We start from the raw sequence: 20,656 nt of genomic DNA on the forward strand, positions 1-20,656 counted from the left end.
ACGTAGTGGTCTGAGATCAAAACAGTAGTGTACACTTAATTACTGTATGTCAAGTACAAATACAAGTCCAATCCCGACCGCTGGTCACCAACGTTAGAAATGGGGTCTTTGGTTGACAGTCAGGTTACCCCCTGTTCAAGCAAGGACCCTCACTCTAGTTAGGATAAAAGAGAATCACCCTCAGCTAACCCCTGCTTACCCCCTTGGTAGCTTGGCAGAGCAGTAGGCTTAACCTCAGAGTGCTGGGCGTAAAGTATTTGTACCAACACACACAGTAACTTAATGAAAACACTACAAAATGACACAACACCAGTTTAGAAAAATAGGAAATATTTATCTAGACAAAACAAGACCAAAACGACAAAAATCCAACATACACAAGTCAAGTTATGATTTTTAAAAGGTTTAAAATAAAAAGAGTCTTTAGGTAGTTGTAACAACACACTAGCGCTGCTAGCGTGTAAATGTACCTGGTTTGCGTCAAAAATAACCCCGCACGGGCGGTGTGCGTCGAAAGTAACCCTGCACGGCTGTGTGCGTCGAAAACAACTCGGCACGGCGATGCGCGTCGAAACAGCCAGCCACGCGACGGTCCGAAAGTCCCGCGGCGCAGGTTGCGATCTCTCAGCCTTCGTCAGCGATGCTGCGCGTCGTTTCTCCTGCTCCGGGCGTCGATTCTTCGGTCGCGTTTCCTGCGGCGTCGTTTCTCAGCTGCGGAGCCGGCGTCGCGTCGTTTTCTCAGCCGCGATCGGATTCGCGTAGATCTTTTCTCCGCACGGCGCTCGGTGCGTGTATTTTTGTCCTTGGGTTGCCAGCCTCTCCTTTCAGGGTCCCAGGAACTGGAAGGGCACCACAGAGCAGAGTAGGGGTCTCTCCAGAGACTCCAGGTGCTGGCAGGAAGAAGTCTTTGCTATCCCTGAGACTTCAACAACAGGAGGCAAGCTCTACATCAAGCCCTTGGAGATTTCTTCTTCAAGATGGAAGGCACACAAAGTCCAGTCTTTGCCCTCTTACTCTGGCAGAAGCAGCACTGCAGGAAAGCTCCACAAAGCACAGTCACAGGCAGGGCAGCACTTGTTCCTCAGCGATCAGCTCTTCTCCAGGCAGAGGTTCCTCTTGATTCCAGAAGTGTTTCTAAAGTTTGTAAGTTTGGGTGCCCTTCTTATACCCATTTTAGCCTTTGAAGTCACCTTTCTTCAAAGGGGACTCACACCTTCTTGTGAAATCCTGCCTTGCCCAGGCAAGGCCTCAGACACACACCAGGGGGCTGGAGACAGCATTGTCAGAGGCAGGCACAGTCCTTTCAGATGAGAGTGACCACTCCACCCCTCCCTCCTAGCAGAGATGGCTAATCAGGAAATGCAGATCACACCCCAGCTCCCTTTGTGTCACTGTCTGGTGTGAGGTGAAAAACAACCCAACTGTCAAACTGACCCAGACAGGGAATCCACAAACAAGGCAGAGTCACAGAATGGTTTAAGCAAGAAAATGCTCACTTTCTAAAAGTGGCATTTTCAAACGCACAATCTCAAAATCAACTTTACTAAAAGATGCATTTTTAAATTGTGAGTTCAGGGATCCCAAACTCCACCTGTCCAACTCTTCTCTAGGGGAATCTACACTTTAATCATATTTAAAGGTAGCCCCCATATTATCCTATGAGAGAGAGACAGACCTTGCAACAGTGAAAACGAAATTGGCAGTATTTCACTGTCAGGACATATAAACCACATTACTATATGTCCTACCTTATCCATACACTGCACCCTGCCCTTGGGGCTACCTAGGGCATACCTTAGGGGTGCCTTACATGTAAGAAAAGGGAAGGTTTAGGCCTGGCAAGTGGGTACACTTGCCAAGTCGAATTTACAGTGTAAAAATACACACACAGACACTGCAGTGGCAGGTCTGAGACATGATTACAGAGCTACTTATGTGGGTGGCACAACCAGGGCTGCAGGCCCACTAGTAGCATTTGATTTACAGGCCCTGGCACCTCTAGTGCACCTTACTAGGGACTTACTAGTAAATCAAATATGCCAATCATGGATAAACCACTTACATACAATTTAAACAGGAGAGCATATGCACTTTAGCACTGGTTAGCAGTGGTAAAGTGCTCAGAGTTGAAAAGCCAACAGCAACATGTCAGAAAAATATAGGAGGCAGGAGGCAAAAAAGTCTGGGGATGACCCTGCAAAAGCAAAAGTCCAACAGTGAGGTACTGCTTATGAGCCAGAAAGATTGTGCTGACATTGGGACTTGTTGTTGGATTGGCCTACTCGCCTACAAAACAAATGCTGTCAACCCTAAACCGGCAGACTTGCCTCGAGTAAGAGTCCACCTATGATACCCTATTATATGGTTTTCTCTACAATATGTAAACATTTCCCCACTGTACAAAATAGTGTAACATGTTCACATTTCAGGATAATAGAAAGCAGATAATTGACTCTGCCTATCTGAGTTATAAGTTAATTTCATTACTGCCCTATATTTAATCACAGAGAAGAATTTGAGCCTCGAAATTTTAGTATCTCCTTTTATACTCCTTGTGCATTCAACACTTCCCATGCTGCTAATGTTGAATTTTCAGCAGGCCTTATAATACTAAATTCAACTTTAGCACTTGAGCTCATAGCTCCCTTAGGAATATTTGCCTTGTTAGATGCTTCTTCCTTTTTTGAAGCAGTAGACCATCCATTTCCTGGTCTTCTAGGACCATAACCGCAGCATTCCTCAGTGGAGCAGTCCTCGTCATCTCCCTAATCTTCCCGTCTGATAGACTACTGGGTTTAAAAAAAGTTTGTGTGACTAACCAATATTATGCTGGTGCTCAGGAAGGCTCTTTCCTACCGACAACTAGGCTTTTACACATCCTCTATTCCAGTTTCATGGGCACTTGTGAAGTAACTGAATAAAGTTTGAGCCCTTACTAGTTATTCAGCTACGGTAAGCAGCCACAGGAGCTCATGAGTTACCATAACAAGGAGAAGAGCAAAAGGAACAAATCAAGAATCAAAGGGTCAGAGAGGAGCAGCATTAAGAAACTCCAAACAGCTCCCTCAAATAATACCTTTCATACCAAGATCTAGTTGCTGAGTGGGTCTACTCTTGCTGAGTAGTGAAACACATTGGGTCAAAGAGCTAGGGGTATAACTTACAATCACCCCTTTCCCTCCTGTCTGCAGGGGAATCTCACCTTCCTATGCATCTGAAGACACTATAAAACCAGACTACTTTGGCTAGCAGCTATGGCTTCCTGCACACAAATCTGTCAGTGCTGGACTGGCATTGGGAAATATGCGTACTAGAGGGTCAAGGCTTTCATCAGCTCAGATGTCAATGCTGATGGACTTTGACACATTGCAACTGCCCTAACCACTTCATAAGTCCAGTACCTCTACTCTGAGCTTTCGCCCAGGGCTGATCAGCAACGTCTTGAAGAAGGGTAGGTTAGCAATTTGCACCTAAAACAGGGGGTCTGAACACATTCATGCAAAAACATGTAAGTTAGGATATTCCCTTACAGTGTGGTCTGCTTAGATCTTTTCTGCACTAGCTGTACTGGCATTTGGACTCCTGGCACTGAGAGACTGCCATTCAGACTCACAGTGCATGTGATCCCAAACCATGGCGTAAAAACAGTTAAACTCAATTTAACTTTTAAGTAAGGCAACAATAAAGTGTCACAGGAAATTCACCACTGGCATAAAAGTTGAAGTCACACATTGACTGCTGTATACATTAACACCATTCACATGTTTCATAGGAAATCATGGCTTCAGGTCTACCACTGCAGCTTGATTGCCTGCAGCCTCAAGCACTGCAGCAACAAGTCAACAATAAACTTTTGGACAAACAAACAATTTCTATTCATTTATTAAGCCACCCTAATTATGCCTTGTACCTCACCTTCTGCGTACCTAATGTACAAAAGTGTAAAATACTAAAATAAAAAACTAAGGTAAAATACTCATATGATAGGACAGATAGCAATTAAAAGTTACCTCTTCGCAATTTGGCTGAAGCAATGCCAAAAAGACTTTGAAAGTTTTTTTTATATTATTGATCAAAAATCTAGATGTGCACAATTAACTTTGTAAAAAACCTGCAATGAGATGTCTAGGAGCTATAGCCATAAATCAGTCCTGCTGGACTTTCCAGCCTGCAATGATTAAGGCTTTATGAATTACTAAAAGATCTGATTCTTGAATGTGGAATGCTGGGAGATGTTATCACTGGTTATGTATCCTTGAATTAAATGCTTAAGTTGGATAGTGAACAGGAATAGATAGAAACACAAAGGGACATAGTTAAAGCCAGATTTTTGACTAGTGAAACCAGGTGACTGTAAGAGTAGGTACGGCAGGGAAGATCCTTATATCCATAAGTAGAGCCGTTATGAAGTTGGAAACTCTAAACCAAGCGCAAGGACCCTGCCATATTGAAAAAGAAAATTGGGGATAATCAGTAAAAAAGCAGTCAGGAACTGCTGCTAAACATCCCTCTTAAAACCGACCAAGCAATGCCAGGAAGCCAACAGTCACAACATACCCAACATCCAATAAGACAGTGGGAAGACAGGAAAAATGGACAGAGAAAAAAAGCTGGGAACCATCTCCCCTGTCAGTTGAAGAAACACAGTAGAAGGCAGAACTGGCCATATACCTCTGTCAGGCTGGCTGTTAGACGTGTCCTTCGAGAAAACAGAGAGTTCAGTAAGGCAGCTAAAGTCCATCAGGTAGGAATAACGATCGGAAATAGAGTGGAATGAACATCCCTCAGAACAGCTTGAACACAGAGAGGGGACGTACAAATGTAAGACAGGTTCAGCCTGTAGCTCCAGTAATCTTATGCAGGGCAGAGGTTTTATATAAATCCAAATGACAAGATACACATAGCTGGAATTCTGCAAAGATGGTTATAAGAAGTAAATAAAGAAGAAGGCATGTTAGCAAAAGAAATAACATGGGCCCCTGAAGATACAGGAAGGAAATAAATGCTGAAATACAGAGAGGTCATTATTAAAACTGTACAAGAGGGAGGTAGGTAATGAAGGAACTGAGATGATAGGTGGCATGACTCCAAAACGAGAAAATCTAGATGGGGATGATATATGTTACAGTGCGCACTACTACCCAGATTTACAGGCAAGATTGAATCAGAAATGACTGAGTTTTTAGACATAAAAGTGAGTATAGTAAACAATAGAATGGAGACGACACTGTATAGGAAGGCCACTTCTGGAAACAGTATATTGCATGCTAAAAGTCATCATCCACAACCATTGAAAAATAACATCCCCTTTGGAGAGTTATTAAGAGCAAAAAGGATTTGCAGTACAGAATTAAATTATGCAAATGTAGAGAGTGAAATGATAGAAAGATTGAAACAGAGGGGTTAAACTAATGAGATCTTAGAGAACACTATTGCAAGAGTGAAATCCCACACGAGGGAACAGTTATTGTTCACTACTGATAAGACAACCAATTTGCCGGAGTTCAAGAAAAAGAATAAATGGAAAGATACAGGGACTGTGAGATTTATTACCACATTTAATACTGCCCATGACTCCGTAAGAAAGTTATTACAACAACATTGGCATATGCTCAAAAGCGATCCAGTCATAGGCGCATTAATAAGTAATAGACCCACGATAACCTATAGGAAAGGAATATCGATGAGGGATATTTTGGTTAAAAACGATGTGAGACAAGAGAAACCTTCTAAAAAGAGTTGGCTAAAAACACAGGATGGATTCTTTAAATGTACCAAATGTAAGGCGTGCAAAAATGGGGAAAACATTCAAACCATTGAACAAACGCATAGAAGAATACATACTATCAAAGGCAGATATGACTGCAAAAGTGATTATGTAATCTATATTCTAAAATGCACTTGCCCTAAGCTATATGTAGGCAGCACAAAACTGCAGGTTCACAAAAGAATTTTACAACATTTGAGGGCAATAGTCAATAGAGATGAGTCTTACCCGGTTGCCCGACATATGCACGAGTTTCATGGAGGTCGCGTAGAAGATGTTAAGTATAGTGTAATAGATGGCATCAGAAAGGATATCCGTGGAGGAGATAGGGAGAAACATCTGAGGAAATTAGAGTCCAGATATATATTGCCATTCGATTCAAGGGAACCAGTGGGGTTGAACTCGAGTGAAGAGTTATATATACACTTAGGTTGATATGGTTGATTAATTATGGATGATATAGCGACAAGAATAAGTTCATTATATATTCAATATATATATATATATTTATTTATTGTATGATTTTGATTGTATATATGAGATTTTGCTTATTAATGATTGTCCCAATTAATAATGCCCGATATAATAACAGTATAAATACATTAGACTCAGTGGATCTCTTTTAAGATTTACACGCAATTAGTTTCTCTGTGATTAATTGCAATCTAACCAGATTTATTAAGATTTATTTAGACTGGTAAATACTTATTAGTGATTTTGTCTTTTACACTGGTACATTTTTTGTCACATTATTATATTTTGTCACATGTATTATATAATTTTCACATGTATTGTATCACAGGTGTTATTACGTTTTTAAAGGCAGTGTATTGCTTTAAATGAATGGTAACACATAGGATATATGAAGGGGGCCAAAATGGCGGCCAGCAGGCTGAAGAAGGCGGTCACGCCGAAACGCGTTCCTGCTTTGTTTAAATAAACCCCTGAAACCATCGTGGAGTGCTGGAGCCTTAATGATCTGTTAAGGATTTATGTTATATATATATATATATATATATATATATATATATATATATATATATATCAAGAATAAACAAAGGACTTCAGAGAATGGACCTTCAACTCCACAGAAGGAATAAGCAGACACCTAAGACACTTCCAGGAAATAGGTGGGTAGATGAGGAATGCAAAGACAAAAAACTCAGATGAGCAACCTTTATTCGATAACTCAACAACAGAGGAGTTTCAATGGGAACAGCGGCATACAAGAAGCCAATATAAATAAAAACGGAGGCAACTGACAAGAAAAATTGCTGGGAGCTAGAGAATGTGAAACGTATTGACTTGCCGGTAGCTTATGGCCACGTCAACTATGCCAAATCTTGAAAGAAAGACTAAATGTGAATAATAGTACAATTCTTAAACATTTTTTTTCCTTGAGAACTGTTTTCAACAAAAACAACTATCAGACTTTCTCTAGATCCTGTTCCTTTAAAAACTCAAGTCTCTACAAAATACCCTAAACTTTTAAAGCTGCTAACTACTGCTCTCTCTTTAAATGCTGCAACACCTCTTACCACATTTAGGCATATGAAACTCAGAATCTACATGCTGACAAACTCCTTTGATAAAGCGTAATCCCAAATCAGACTCTTCCATCCTAGATGATGATGTCAAATAAGTTGTGCCACCTTTTTTTTTAATCACTGAAGCACAATTATGACAACACGCATCTAATAGGCATCCCCAAAATATACTTTGCTTCTATGAAGCAGCATTACATACTGCTATATTAAAAGCATCACATAGTGAAAGATTTGAGCACATGTCTTCTGTACTGATCACAGTGAAATGGCTTTCAATTACTACCAAGGTTATATTTTAAGTCGACAACTTAGTCCACAAAAGGCGTAATTCTAAAATAAAGCACCTCACCTACTTTGGAGTATTAGTACCTATGTTTTAGAAGTTCAATCTTAAAATAACATAGGTGAACTAATACACACTTTTTCTGGGAGTGCACCCAAATTTGGAACTTTATTTTTCCAGCCATTTTGAGAACAATCTCCCACGGTTTTTCAGAAAAGAGCGAAAGTGCCAACTACTACAACAAGATTTGACTTGAGGTCGGTCATCTGCTTTGTTTTGTAACCCGCTGAACTCAACCAAATAAAAAAACCTCTGCAGTAATTCAAGAATGAGCTTAACAATATGCATATTTCTCCAAAGATTCATAAACAAATATGTGTTTTACTCTGATTACTGTGCAATGGTAATTTAGAAAAGCTATTTTTTCACGTCGTCTGTAAAGCATCCATTTCAGGTTTGTCCGCACTATATCAAACTCTAAAATAAATGCATAATTGGTAGCATAATCCGGTAATATTAAAAACATTGAACTGTAACACAAATTAAATGTATCCATTAATCATTCATGGGGTGGGTGACAGGCTTAGTATGGGATGGCCTGAATAACAATGACTACTTTTCAAAATACATTAGGATCCAGGAAGGCGCTATGATGTAATTGCTTAAGGACAAGGAACTAAAGCAGCTGCAGGATCCTTTTGATGAATTTTCTCCAAGTTCTGAACAGTGTCCATGTTTAGTATGCTGAGGTGGGAACTGTTTCTGATAAGCACAAGTTGTCAAAGAATTTAAGTACACAGAGGAAATATTCCTGGTCACATTAGACCAATGGTAGCCAATATTTAATGGACTCACTATGATTCTCTCATGGTGGAGTGAAGCTTCCTGACCAGTAAAATGACATTGAGGCATAATGGTGCTCTTCCAGGTTATCAGGATACTGGTATGCCTCTACCATGATTTGGGTTCAATCTCAGGCGGTAAGTGACAAAGTACTTCACCTATTGCAGTAAATCGCCCCTGGTTTTCTCATGCTTCTGCTGAGGCACCTGCTGAAAAACATTTTTGCAAGTCTTGCGTCCCAAAATTAAAGAACTGATTAACTCTTCCAGGTCCCATCGCCTTGTACCAATAAGTGTTAGTAAGTAATCAAGTAAAAGAATAGCATAGTTAATAAAATATAAACGAGCACATATTTTTGGGACTACATACGGTGAAATAGCACAATCAAAGGGAACTAAAGTCAAAGTCAAATGCAGGCAGTAAAACATTTTTGAGAAAATGCACACCTTGGAAGAGCCAGTTTCAAGTTTTCCTAGAAGGGAGTGGCAGTCACCACAGATTTGGAGATGGAAGATAACTTGATGAATTATAACCATATTTACCAAAAAATATCAGTGTACTCATTACTCCCCACAGACCTTTTGTAGGCACCATAACAACCCATATATATATATTTAACATCTCATAAACAATAAGCTTCATGATGAAGGACACATTTAGCTGGCATTTAACTGAGATACTGGTTTTTGGCTAGATTATCATTAATATATTAGAAATATAAATATATTAGAAAATATGTACACATTTCTAAATGAAAAAATAAAATAAAATATTTTGCCTTACCATCATTTGTTTGTCCCTCTCGCTTAAGCATCTGAACAGCTCCTACATACTTCTTAAGCTGTACTTTAAGTACCTCGTTTTCTCTGCGGATAACATTGTAAGGATACCAATTTTAGAAAATAACAACTACAGTTACATAATTGTTTAAAAAAATACCAACATCACACCCTAATCAACGTGCTAATTTGGAAAGAAAATTTTACACCAACACATAAAAACCTTACATTAAATAATGAAAATGACAAATCAGTCAGATGTAAACAGGCACAATTTAAGGTCCTCTGGAGGAATATGTTCGCCAAGTACATTCTGAACTGTCAGAGATCATAATGATTAGAGAGCTTTTCAAAAATGATCTTTAGAACTGGCTGAAAACCAGCTACTGGGTTTTTGGAAATAGCCACAGAAATCAGAAATGGTTATTAAAAGCTACAAGAGTTTGGGGTGCTACGAGTTGTGCTGGAAACTATACTAGACACTGAATTATTGTTAACAAAGGGCATGACAATTACAGACCGCAATAATACCTCCCCGTTACGAGTTCTGGGCCTTGGAATGAGGAATAAACAGCGAAAATGTGCCTTTGTGCAATTATTTCCTCAGGTTTCCATTTCATGCAAACGTGCACAATCCAAGCTAAATAAAGTACGCGTAAACACATTTCTATGAGGCAGATGTTCTCAAGAATCACGGGATAACACATCAACTTCAAATCAAACCAATCCAGGTGTTACAATGGAAGTAGTCTTTGTTAATGTAGAGGTAAGAGCGAAGCGTTTTAATTCAACAAGCTAAAAAAACTGGCTTTCAAAATACAAACGACATTTCTTCTCGTGCTTTCTAGAATTTTTATTTGCATTTTGCTGTCCCTTATGGAGATTGGAATCCACACGTTTAAACACACCTAAGCAAAAGTAACCACACTATCTTGTGTGATTTTTATTTTGTAAAATGTCGATATGCATTCAATGAAATGCACAAAAATCCAAACTCCATGTATAAAAAGAAAGCAACACATGCTCGAAAATGTTTCACAGGTTCTACCTGCCTGACACGTTGGACCTAATTTACACATTTTTTGTAGGAGTAATCGTTTCTACATGTGTGCCATAAAACTTAGTATCCAACCGCCATGAAAAGGCTGGCAGAAAGAGGATTCTTGATCAGCATGGCAGTCTGACCGTTAATCAACCCGTCGGGAACCATATTCCTGGCGGAGACGGTGGTCCCCTAGTGGTCTGACCACCATGGTCATAATGTGGTGGTCGGACCACCAGGAGTGCAGTAGTCCTACCACCAGGAGTGTGGCAGTCCAACCGTCACTGCAAGGCTGGCGGTCCCAAGACCACCAGCCACGTCATGAGGCCCTTATTCATTTTCTGCTGCTGATTGCTCTTTAAGGCCCCAGTAGATGAATTGCTAGCAATCCTATCTTCAGTAACATCAGAAAAGTGTGTTGGTGCTCCATGTTCGCAGGGAAAAACTTACCTGAATCTCAGAGTTATTGTCCAGCCACATGCCTGGTATTCTGGAGCTTCTGTTGGGCTTTGATCACAGTGGAAATGAGGGAGGAATGCAACACCTGAGGGTGTGAAGCAGAACTTCTGGGAACAGTAATATTTCAGAGGAGGGCCAAAGGAAGGGCTTGGTAGTGAAATAAATGTCTTATGGTGTTCATTAGTGTTTATCTAGGGGAGCTGATCAGTCATGTGTAGCTCTATGGATGCCTAGTCAGAGTGAGGTGGAGGTATTGCTCAGCTGAGGTAACTTGAACATTCACAAAATAAAATGATGGACGGAGTGTTGAAACATTTCAAACACTCACACCCAGTCACAGATCTGGGTTTAATCCATCGTTATTTTGCTTGCCAGGTCACCCCAGTTCACACCCAGCCATATGCAAATCAGTCTTGGCCCTGCTCCCTATAGGAGCAGTCCAGCCTAAACTGCCAAGCTAGGTCCTCCCTCGAGAGGATTCAAGCATTCTGGGACCGGTTTCAGGGTATCACCCTTCATCAGCCAGGCTAGCTTGAATCCAGTGGTGCAGCAAGCAAGCGACCCACGTCTGGGCATACAATAGCCAATAGGGCACACAAGGCAACATCACAAAATAAAATGATGGACGGAGTGTTGAAACTTTTCAAACACTCATCCCCAGTCACAGATCAGGGTTTAATCCATTGTTATATTTGCATCCTGGGACCGGTTTCAGGGCATCACACTTCATCAGCCAAGCTAGCTTGAATCCAATGGTACAGAAAGCAAGGAAACTTGAAATTTGGCCAAATGGCATTGGGGGAATGCTGCATGCACTGTCTTCGTATGAGTGGAGTGGGGAGAGTGAAAAGTGTCGCTGTTGGCAGTCATGTGAGTCAATCCTGGCTAAAGATACCTTTAATATGACTGAGTGGGGATCCCCTTCAGGCATACACAAGCAGAGAGGATCTATTGATTCAGCAGAAGTGTCCATCCTCAACTCACTTCATTCTACTTCATTCTGGCTTGGTTAAGGTGTGCTGTCAGGCCCCTCAGGGTAATCACACTATAGGACAGTGACAGTTCTGCTGTGGATACAATAGCCTCTGAAATTTGTTTACGTGTTCTGACCACAAACGGAAATCCACACCTGGACCTCCTCATATAAGGGATTGCACTGTGTGGCCAAGGCTATGTGCTACACTGATTTCTGGTTTTTACGTCCTTGGTTTATGACTTTCTACCATTGTCATTCAAATAAATCACAGTGCAGTCCTGAAGCTTGTGGATTCAATGACCTCTATAAATAGAGCCTGATGTACTATTTTGAGGTCCTGAAATCTGGTGGGTGCCCAAATTACTGCCACATTAGTTGTTCCATAAACTTTCAAATATTTGAAAAGCATAGCCAGAATGAGGACAACTGTGAGCTCTAGGCACGAAAGTGTAGCCTTGATGGAAGGATGGCGGAGGTGATTCTTTGTCTCCCTTCCTTGGATCACTCTCTTGCATATTCTCAATTTTATTCCAGTGCCATTAATGAGAAGCAATATACAGAACAGAGAACTCTGTGGGTCAGCGTTATAGCTTATGAACACTAGAAAAACACAGTTTAGTGCTCTAGGTGAGGCTTTTACCCACCCAAAGGTACATTTATCTACTGACCCCCAACCTGCACAACTGGTGATCAAACTGGGCCTTAGAAGCTACTAACATAGAGGAAAACTGACAGACTAGAAGCTAACAGGGTGATGAAATGGACAGCTGCAGAGTATCAACTAGAAACCCAGAGTCGTAAAGGTAGCATTGGGTATCTCTTAACCCAGGTCAGGGCCACTGACCCCACAGTTGGGTTGTTTTGGCAGCAAAAAATAACATAATACCTGCCTTGGAGAACAAGATTGCCATAACATCCCTGAAAATGACACTACTGACATCAGACATGTGAAAGGTGTTCAAGAATGTGATGGAGGTAATATATGACATCCAGATGGTCACTGAGAAGTTGATGGATCTACGGAGGAAAGGGACATTTTTGCAGAGCATAACCAGGAACACTGGACATGAGGGCAGTGAAAAAGAGGAACACTCTAGAAAAAAACAATACATGGGTGGTAGAAACAATAGAGAAGGTGGAGAATTACAATATGGAACTGTTCCCGGAAGAGTGGATTGTAAATGATTTCTGATAAGTTGGTTTCCTTGACTGCTTTAAATAGGAAGGATGCACAGGGCACTAGTCCCTCTGCCTACTGTTCGATGTGCCACCTAGAACGATCATTGCAAGACTTCTGAAATATCATAACAGGGTTGTGATTATATAGGTGGCTAGATGAGTTGGACTCATCCACTAGAAAAATACTAGTGCGATGTTGTTCCAAGGTTACACCTTGCAGGTACAGAAACAAAGAAGTGGCTTCAACCACTTAAGGGGAAAACTGAGGTATTTGAAATTGACATATTTGCTCTATTTAGCTGAGCAGAATAAGGTGCTACACAATGGCCGCACCTCTTTTTTATAGACATATAGATGTGAGACTGATCGATTGACTGGCACAGAAAGGCATGGGAGAAAGATTGTGCACAGTAGAGCTCTGTGTCACCTGAGAACAGCAACAAGGAAAATGCACAAGCAGATGCTGCAGCGAGACTTAGGCTCAGCTACAAGGATCCATTTCCAAGATGGTGGGATATTAATAAAGGAGTGGGAGGAACCACAAACCACAGATACATGTTCAAGGTGAACCTAAATTTAATTGAACAACATTGCAAACTTGTGCTGAAACACCTCGACTCAGTTGTGGTCTTCAATGGATCGTGCAGCATAGCATTTACATCCTCTTTTTACACCCTACCTTGTGCTATTCAATGTCATGGTTACGTATAACACATATTAAAGACTAATGGGAACAGGCAATGAGGGTTACATGTCTAATGCACCTATAGCTGAAACTGGTGCAGGGGAAGCGAGTAACTAGAAATAGAACAGACCTCCACCTCTGATTATACCCTTCAGAGACTAAGGCCATACACACATTGTGGGACCAATGATGTAATTGTCCAATGAGGAACTGGTTTTAGTTTATTTGCTTCATAGATTAGTTATTGTAGCTAGAGGAGAATTAGGATACTCTAATGCTATTTTAAGTATTATTACAATGTTTATATATTTAGACTGTTAGTCTTTAAAACATTTCACATATCAACAAACTAAGACATATACTACATGACATTTAAACAATTACATCTAAAATCCATTATTTATAACACCCTGTGGATATAATCAGTGAAATCTATCAATGAAACAAGTCACATCTAAAAATTGCATGTCATTAAGAACCTTATAGTATAGCCCCCATATTTAATAAAAATAAGTTTTAAAGTTTTAAAATATGGTGCCTCAAATCTAAAAATATAAACTGTCACATTATACAATAACACTGTTGTCTCTAAGTCCACAGGAACGTGCCCCCCATATCCTTTAAAAGATTCTTCAGTTCTACCCTGTAAGTATATATGGAGTTTAACCTAACCTAAACCTTAGTAAGATATTCCACATTGTATTGTTGCCAAATAAAGGAACACCGTAGCTACTTGCCAAGAACCTCTCAGAGATTCTGTTGATTTCTTTGTTGATACATATATAAAATCCCTCAGTTTTTATCAAGCGAACACTCTCATATTTATTTCTCTTGTAGGGGCGAGGTTAGACATCTCCATTTAACATTTTTTTATGATAAAATCAATTTCCATCATAACTAAGCGTGCCCTAACTATTCTGTCCCATTGTAGATCACTTTTAATTATTTCTTGTATTCAAAAGCTTCACATTTTAAAAGAATTGACCCTTAATTGTGTATTCTAGAAACTCAAACATAAATTTCTTGCAACAAAATTCAAAGCTATCTAATTAACTTCCAATCTGCTCACTTGGAGCATGGAACATTTAGGCCACACTAATATATATATAGAAGGCAGCATCTTCATCCTTCTCACAATCAACATTTGTCCCCAAACGAATTATTACCTTATATGTAGTTATCACTGGCTGAAGTGAGGGACCCCTCCCCCCCGAAGTCCTGTTTAAATTTCTTTAGCTCTCATATTGCTGAGGAAGCACAAATTCTTAAAGTGTTCCAGCGTATTTTCCAATGTAGTCTACTATTAAAGGTCATTCCTAGATATGTATACTCAGAGACTTCCTCCACCACTTGGTTCCTGATTGTCCATGAAAAGGGTTTACTTTTAGTCCATAAGGTCACTATTGTCACCTTTTTCCATATTAAATCCAAAGCTGTTTAATTTCCTTTGGAGACCAACTGACTTAAATCCAATACTCACCCTGTCCCCCACCCCATTTTTCGGTGAAAAGACATCGGTATTCCGAATGAACTCTGGTATATCTGCTATATCAAGTGCAAATAGGGTGGGCGACAGGACAAAACTTTGGCAAAGCCAATTCGCCATTAATATTTCATGGGTCAGGGACCCCAATCTATCTAATTCAACCTTGGCCCAATTGCCACCATGTAACTTCTCAGAATCATTGAGACTCCTCTAGGTATCTTCATATCTTCCAACTTATGCCAAAGAGTCTCTCTATTAATCCATCAATCAGTCAGTCATCTGTAGAGTGCAGCACTGTCATCCCTAGGGGAATCTGGGTGCTGTGGTAGCTGCTTCTCCATCGAATAACCATGTCTTGAGACTTCTTCTGAAGTCTGCCAGGGAGGAGGCTGTTCTGAGGTGAGGGGAAGGTTTCTCCAGGACTTGGCAGCTATGTGGGAGTGATGGATGTGGGTGTGTGTGCAAGGTTGAGCGAGACTGAGCAAAGGTGTCTGTACGCGACGTGGAAGTTCAGACAGTGGTTGATGTAGGCCAGACCTATGTTATGTAGAGCTTTGTATGCAAGTGTGAGGATCTTAAAGTGGAATCTCTTCTAGATAGGAAGCCAGTGGAGGTTTTTGAGGTGAGGCGTGATGCTTGCCCACTTGGGAAGCTTCAGGATGAGTCTGGTGGCGGTGTTCTACAGAGTATGGAGTCTTCTGAGTAGGTGGGAGGATATTCTGGCATAGAACACGTTGTGATAGTCGAGGCGGCTAGAGATCATGGCATGCGTGACGGTTTTTCTGGTGTCTGTGGTGATCAAGCTGAGGATGCGATGGAGCATGAGGAGGATGTGGAAGGAAGAGGAGGCAACTGAGTTTAACTGTTGATTCACAAACAGTTTGCCATTGAGGACGATTCCAAGGTAGCGAGCATGGTTTGATGGCGCCGACGTGGGTCAGAGTTACGCTGGTCACCAGATGTTGTCCCAGATAGAAGTGTCATTCACGAAGATCAGGATTTTGTTTTGTCACTGTTTAGCTGGAGACAGCTCTCTCTCTCATCCATGATGCTACTTCGGTCATGGCATTGCGGAAGATGGTTTTGGCATTGAGTAGGTCCTCCGTGAGTAAGAGCATCAGTTGGGTGTCGTTGGCGTATGAGATTATGTTGCGTCCTTGGGATCTGACGATGTGTGTGAGAGGGGTCATGTAGATGTTGAATAGGGTGGGAGTGAGGGAGGATGCTCGAGGTACGCAGCAGGTGATGTTTTTGGATGTGGAGGTGAATGCTCTGAGTGGAGCCTGAGATGAACCATTTGAGGGTGTTTCCCTGGATGCCTAAGTTGTGAAGTCTGTTGAGTTGAGTGTGGTGCGACACTGTGCTGAACACTGAGGAGAGGTCAAGGAGGATCAGGGCTGCCGATTCCCCTCTGTCGAGGAGTGTCCTAATGTCTTCCGTGGCTGCGATCAGGGTGGTATCATGCATTGATTGGTCCGGAAGTCCAACTGCGATGTGTCAAGAAGGTGGTTCCATTCAAAGTAGTCAGTGAGCTGTCGGTTGATGGCTTTCTCAAGAACTTTCGCGGGGCAGGGGAGCAGGGAGATGATCTGTACTTCTTGAGGTCCCTGGGGTTGGCAAAGGTTTCTTGAGGAGGGGTCTGACCTCTGTGTGCTTCCATTTGTGTGGGAAAGATTCCTTGGAGATGGAGGTGTTGAGGATGGTGGTTAGTTCCGTGCTCATAGCGTTGGATCCGAGGTTGAAGAGTCGATGGAGGCAGGGGTCGGTGGGGGCACTGGACTAGATGAACGCCATGATGGCTGTACTGGTGTGTTCGGCAGTGGAGGACCAGGTAGTTATCCTGTGGCTGGTGTGCACTGATTGAGGGAGATTGTCAGGGCTGGGCATGGATGATTGGGGGTCAAAGTCTTTGTATATGGTGGAGATCTTGTAGTGGAAATAGTCTGAGAAGGAGTCACAGAGTTCCTGAGAAGGATGGATGGTGGTATCATTGACTGTTGGGTTGGAGAATTCCTTGATGATTGTAGTGAAATATGTGTTTTTGACCACTGACTTTGTGTTGAATCACTTTGCACCTGGATTAGCTGTCTAGTGTTCACCAGTTGCAGACTACATTTTGTATTCAGTTTAGCTGTCTATTGAGTTTATCGTAGCGTTAGACACTGCCATGTTAAATGTGTTAGTTTTATTCCACATTGTAAACTGTGCTTGTTTTCATATTCTTTCTCACTTAAGAGCTAGGACATATTATCACTGAACAACTAGTACATAATATGGAGGAGGTAGACAGACAGCACAATAAGAATGTACCAGGCTAATGTTTATGGTGCAAGCAGAGAACGGTTTGGGCTTGGGAGAGACAATTTGGGAGACTGGCCAGTTCCAACCTGTTTCTTTCAGCTCTGACCTACATTAGCCAGCATGTTTGAATATTTATTTTTAATAGGAGGGTTTTTTCCCGAAAGCCCTTCTCTGGTTCTTTAAGATATAAAAAGACGGCCCTGCTCAGTAGGATTGGAATTTCCGAGACCTCGGTCAGGATTAGACATCAAATGCCTGACATCTGTCCCTTGAGCTTGGATATCTCTTTCTCGCAGTTGAACGGGGTCATCTTCTTGGTAGCATGAGAAAGATGAAGCGTCTTAAAGGGCCTACTGTGATGAATTTTTACTTCATTCTTTGCTTTGCATAATCATAACTACGTATATTTGCTGTGTACATTGCAGTTGAGAATCATTTTGGTATATTTTCCTTTCATTGCTGTGACTATTTTTAAACATGTGTTTTTAACATGCTAACCTCCTTTTTCAGCAACCTCGTGGTGAAATAATAATAAATGTCTTCTTTGAACTGAGAAGTGCATTTCAGAGATTATTGTCAACTCGGTCATTAGTGAAAGCAAAACAATGATTTTTAAGAGTTTTTTTGTGTGGCTGGCTGCAGTGTCAATGTGGGCAGTAATTGCTTCTTTCCTCTTTCTTTCTTTATTAGGATAAACGTTGAGCGGAAGTCTACAAAATAACAGAACAAATTTCCATTGGTTTCCACAGCTTTCTGTGCCAAAGCCTAGAGGATTAAACAATGATCTGTTGTTCTATGCCCTTTCTTAAACCCACTCTGCTCAATGGAAATTATATTATTCATATAAATCCAATCTTTCAGCTTTAGGATATATTTTATTAATCCGATTTAACAAAATAATTTTCCAGATCACATGCATAATTTTTCCTAAAAATGGGTATGAAAATTACTCCATCCCAGCTATCTGGGAATCTACCTGTTGATGTAAAATGTTCAAATGCTTGAGCCAATATTTAAGCCCACAGTTGGAAAATGGGCATCTCTGAAGGGTCACCCCAAACTGTTTGTAATTTACCCTCCACTTTTGAGGAATCTTTTTGTTGGCTTTAGGACTCTGAGCACTTTACCACTGCTGACCAGTGTTAAAGTGCATGTGTGTCTCCGCTAAAACATGGTAACATTGATATATACACAATTGGCATATCTAATTTACTCCCCTGTAAAGTGGTATACCTTAAACCCAGGGCTGGTAAATTAAATGCTACTAGTGGGCCTGCAACACCAACCCACTCAAGTAGCCCTCTAAACATGTCTCAGGCTTGTCACTGCAGAACCTGTGTGTGCAGTTTCACTGCCACTTCGATTTGGCATTTAAAAGCCCTTGCCAACCAATCCTTAAACTCCCCTTTTATTTCAGATAACGCAGCCTTAAGGTAGCCACATGTAGCCCATAGGGCAGGGTGCTGTGTACATAAAAGGCAGGACCTATACTTTTAGGGTTTACATGTCCTGGCAGTGAAAAGCTCACAAAGTTATTTTTCACTACTGTGAGGCCTACTCCTCTCATAGGCTAGCATTGGGAATCCCATAATACACTTTTAAGTTGCAATTCCTTATCAGAAGGGAGTGGTAACATCATGTTTCATATCATTGGATTGGTAATTATGAATCCTCTTACCTGGTTATATCAGATTTAACATTACTATTTTTTAAATGGCGCTTTTAGAAATTGGGCATTTCTCTGCTCTTAGTTCTCTGAGTCCCTTGCAGCCTGTCTCTAATACTTGTCTGGGGAGGGTGACAGCTACACTTTGTGATTCCCTCTAGATAGCCACAAACACAGGAAGGTTAGGTGTGTCAGAGCACTCATCCTCATTCATCTGCATTCTGATGGCTCTTCCTGGGCAGAAAGGGTGGAGAGGACTGGCAGATTTGGATAGGGATAGGGAAGTGCCTGTCCCCACACAAAGGGCTGAGTACCCCCTACTGATAGTCTGGAGCCAGGGCTAAGAAGAAGGGACCACTATGCACTTCAAAGACCCTTCTTTGGAGTCACCACCACTTCAAAGGCTCATTCGGATATAAGACCTGGGTTGCTGACCCCTACCAGATCAGTACACTACTGTACCTGGGAAGAACTCTGCCTGGAGTAAGGACTGCTGTGCCACAAGGAGTGCCACACTGCTTTCCAATAGGGACTGCTCTTTGCCTTGATGAGCTACCCTTGTGCATGCTGATCTTTGCCCAGCTGAGAAAGGACTGGACCCTCTCATCTGACCCAGAGTGAATCCACAGGTTTGATAGCTTGCCCCCTGTTCTCCTGCAGTCTCAGGGACATCAAAGACTGCCTGCAGTCTGCTTTAGTTGCTGGACTCTGTCATTTGTGAGTCCTACCCTTGCCTGAGGTGCCACTCTAGTCCTGGGCCTTGGAAGAGGGTTTAGAGATCCCTTTTTCTTCAAGAATCGACTCTTCCAAGCCTTTGCATCACTAAGAACTGAAGCAGTGCCCGACTGTGAGGTTTGATGGCAACACATTGCATTCATCTCGTGGAGTTCAAGGCCAACGTGGGACTTGACTGCAAAGTGTGACACCGACGCATCAACCCGACTGCCTGGATCAGAACTAATTCATCACTTCAGCATCGCTCCTTAACATTGACCCTTGCTCCATTCAATGTACTTCTTCAGTGGGCTCTGCATGAGTACTGTAGCCAGCACTTCCGCCATCGCGGTCGGCCTGAACTTTGGAATAACCACTGTCTAGTATGACCTTTAGAAACCTTTTATCTCTTTTGACTTCCAGGCACTATTTTTGGTTTATTCTTTAAAAATTAATTTCTCAACTTCTACTGATTTGATATTTGTCACTTTGTTCCATTTTACTAACATGAATATTCTCTATTTTTTTAAACATGTGTGAAGTATTTTTGTGGTGTTTTTTATTGTGTTACTGTGTGTGTGTGTGTTGCACAAATACTTTACACATTGCCTCTTTAGGTGAGCCTGTCTGCTCTGTGCTAAGCTACCAGGGGTGAGCACAGGTTATCCCTAAGTGTGTATCTAGCTTACCCTGACTAGAAGTGGTGGTTCCTGCTTGTACAGGGTGCATACTCTGACAACCAGAAACCCCAGTTCTAACATCCATCAATCCAAATTATTTTTTATCATTATTGCCAGGAGATCATCTGGCCCATTGGCTTTTGTTAAATTAACATAGGATATTGCCTTTCTTAAGGAGTTAATTGAGAAATAAGCCGGTATGTCTTTCTCTATTATAGAGCCAAATTCTACGTATCACCATCTCTACCC

At 41.4% G+C, this 20,656-nt stretch overlaps 1 protein-coding gene across 2 annotated transcripts in view; it reads right to left on the reverse strand.

Annotated features, from left to right (window-relative positions):
* Nucleotides 1-20,656, reverse strand: part of SNX29 (sorting nexin 29) — a 1,353,458-nt gene that overhangs the window by 727,439 nt on the left and 605,363 nt on the right. For both annotated transcript variants that reach the window (XM_069210178.1, XM_069210180.1), the window contains one exon: nt 9,224-9,306. In XM_069210178.1, coding sequence (XP_069066279.1) covers nt 9,224-9,306 — 83 coding nt within the window. The remainder of the gene's footprint in view (nt 1-9,223; nt 9,307-20,656) is intronic.

Source organism: Pleurodeles waltl, chromosome 10, assembly GCF_031143425.1.
Source record: "Pleurodeles waltl isolate 20211129_DDA chromosome 10, aPleWal1.hap1.20221129, whole genome shotgun sequence".
NCBI classification, from domain to species: Eukaryota; Metazoa; Chordata; class Amphibia; order Caudata; family Salamandridae; genus Pleurodeles; species Pleurodeles waltl.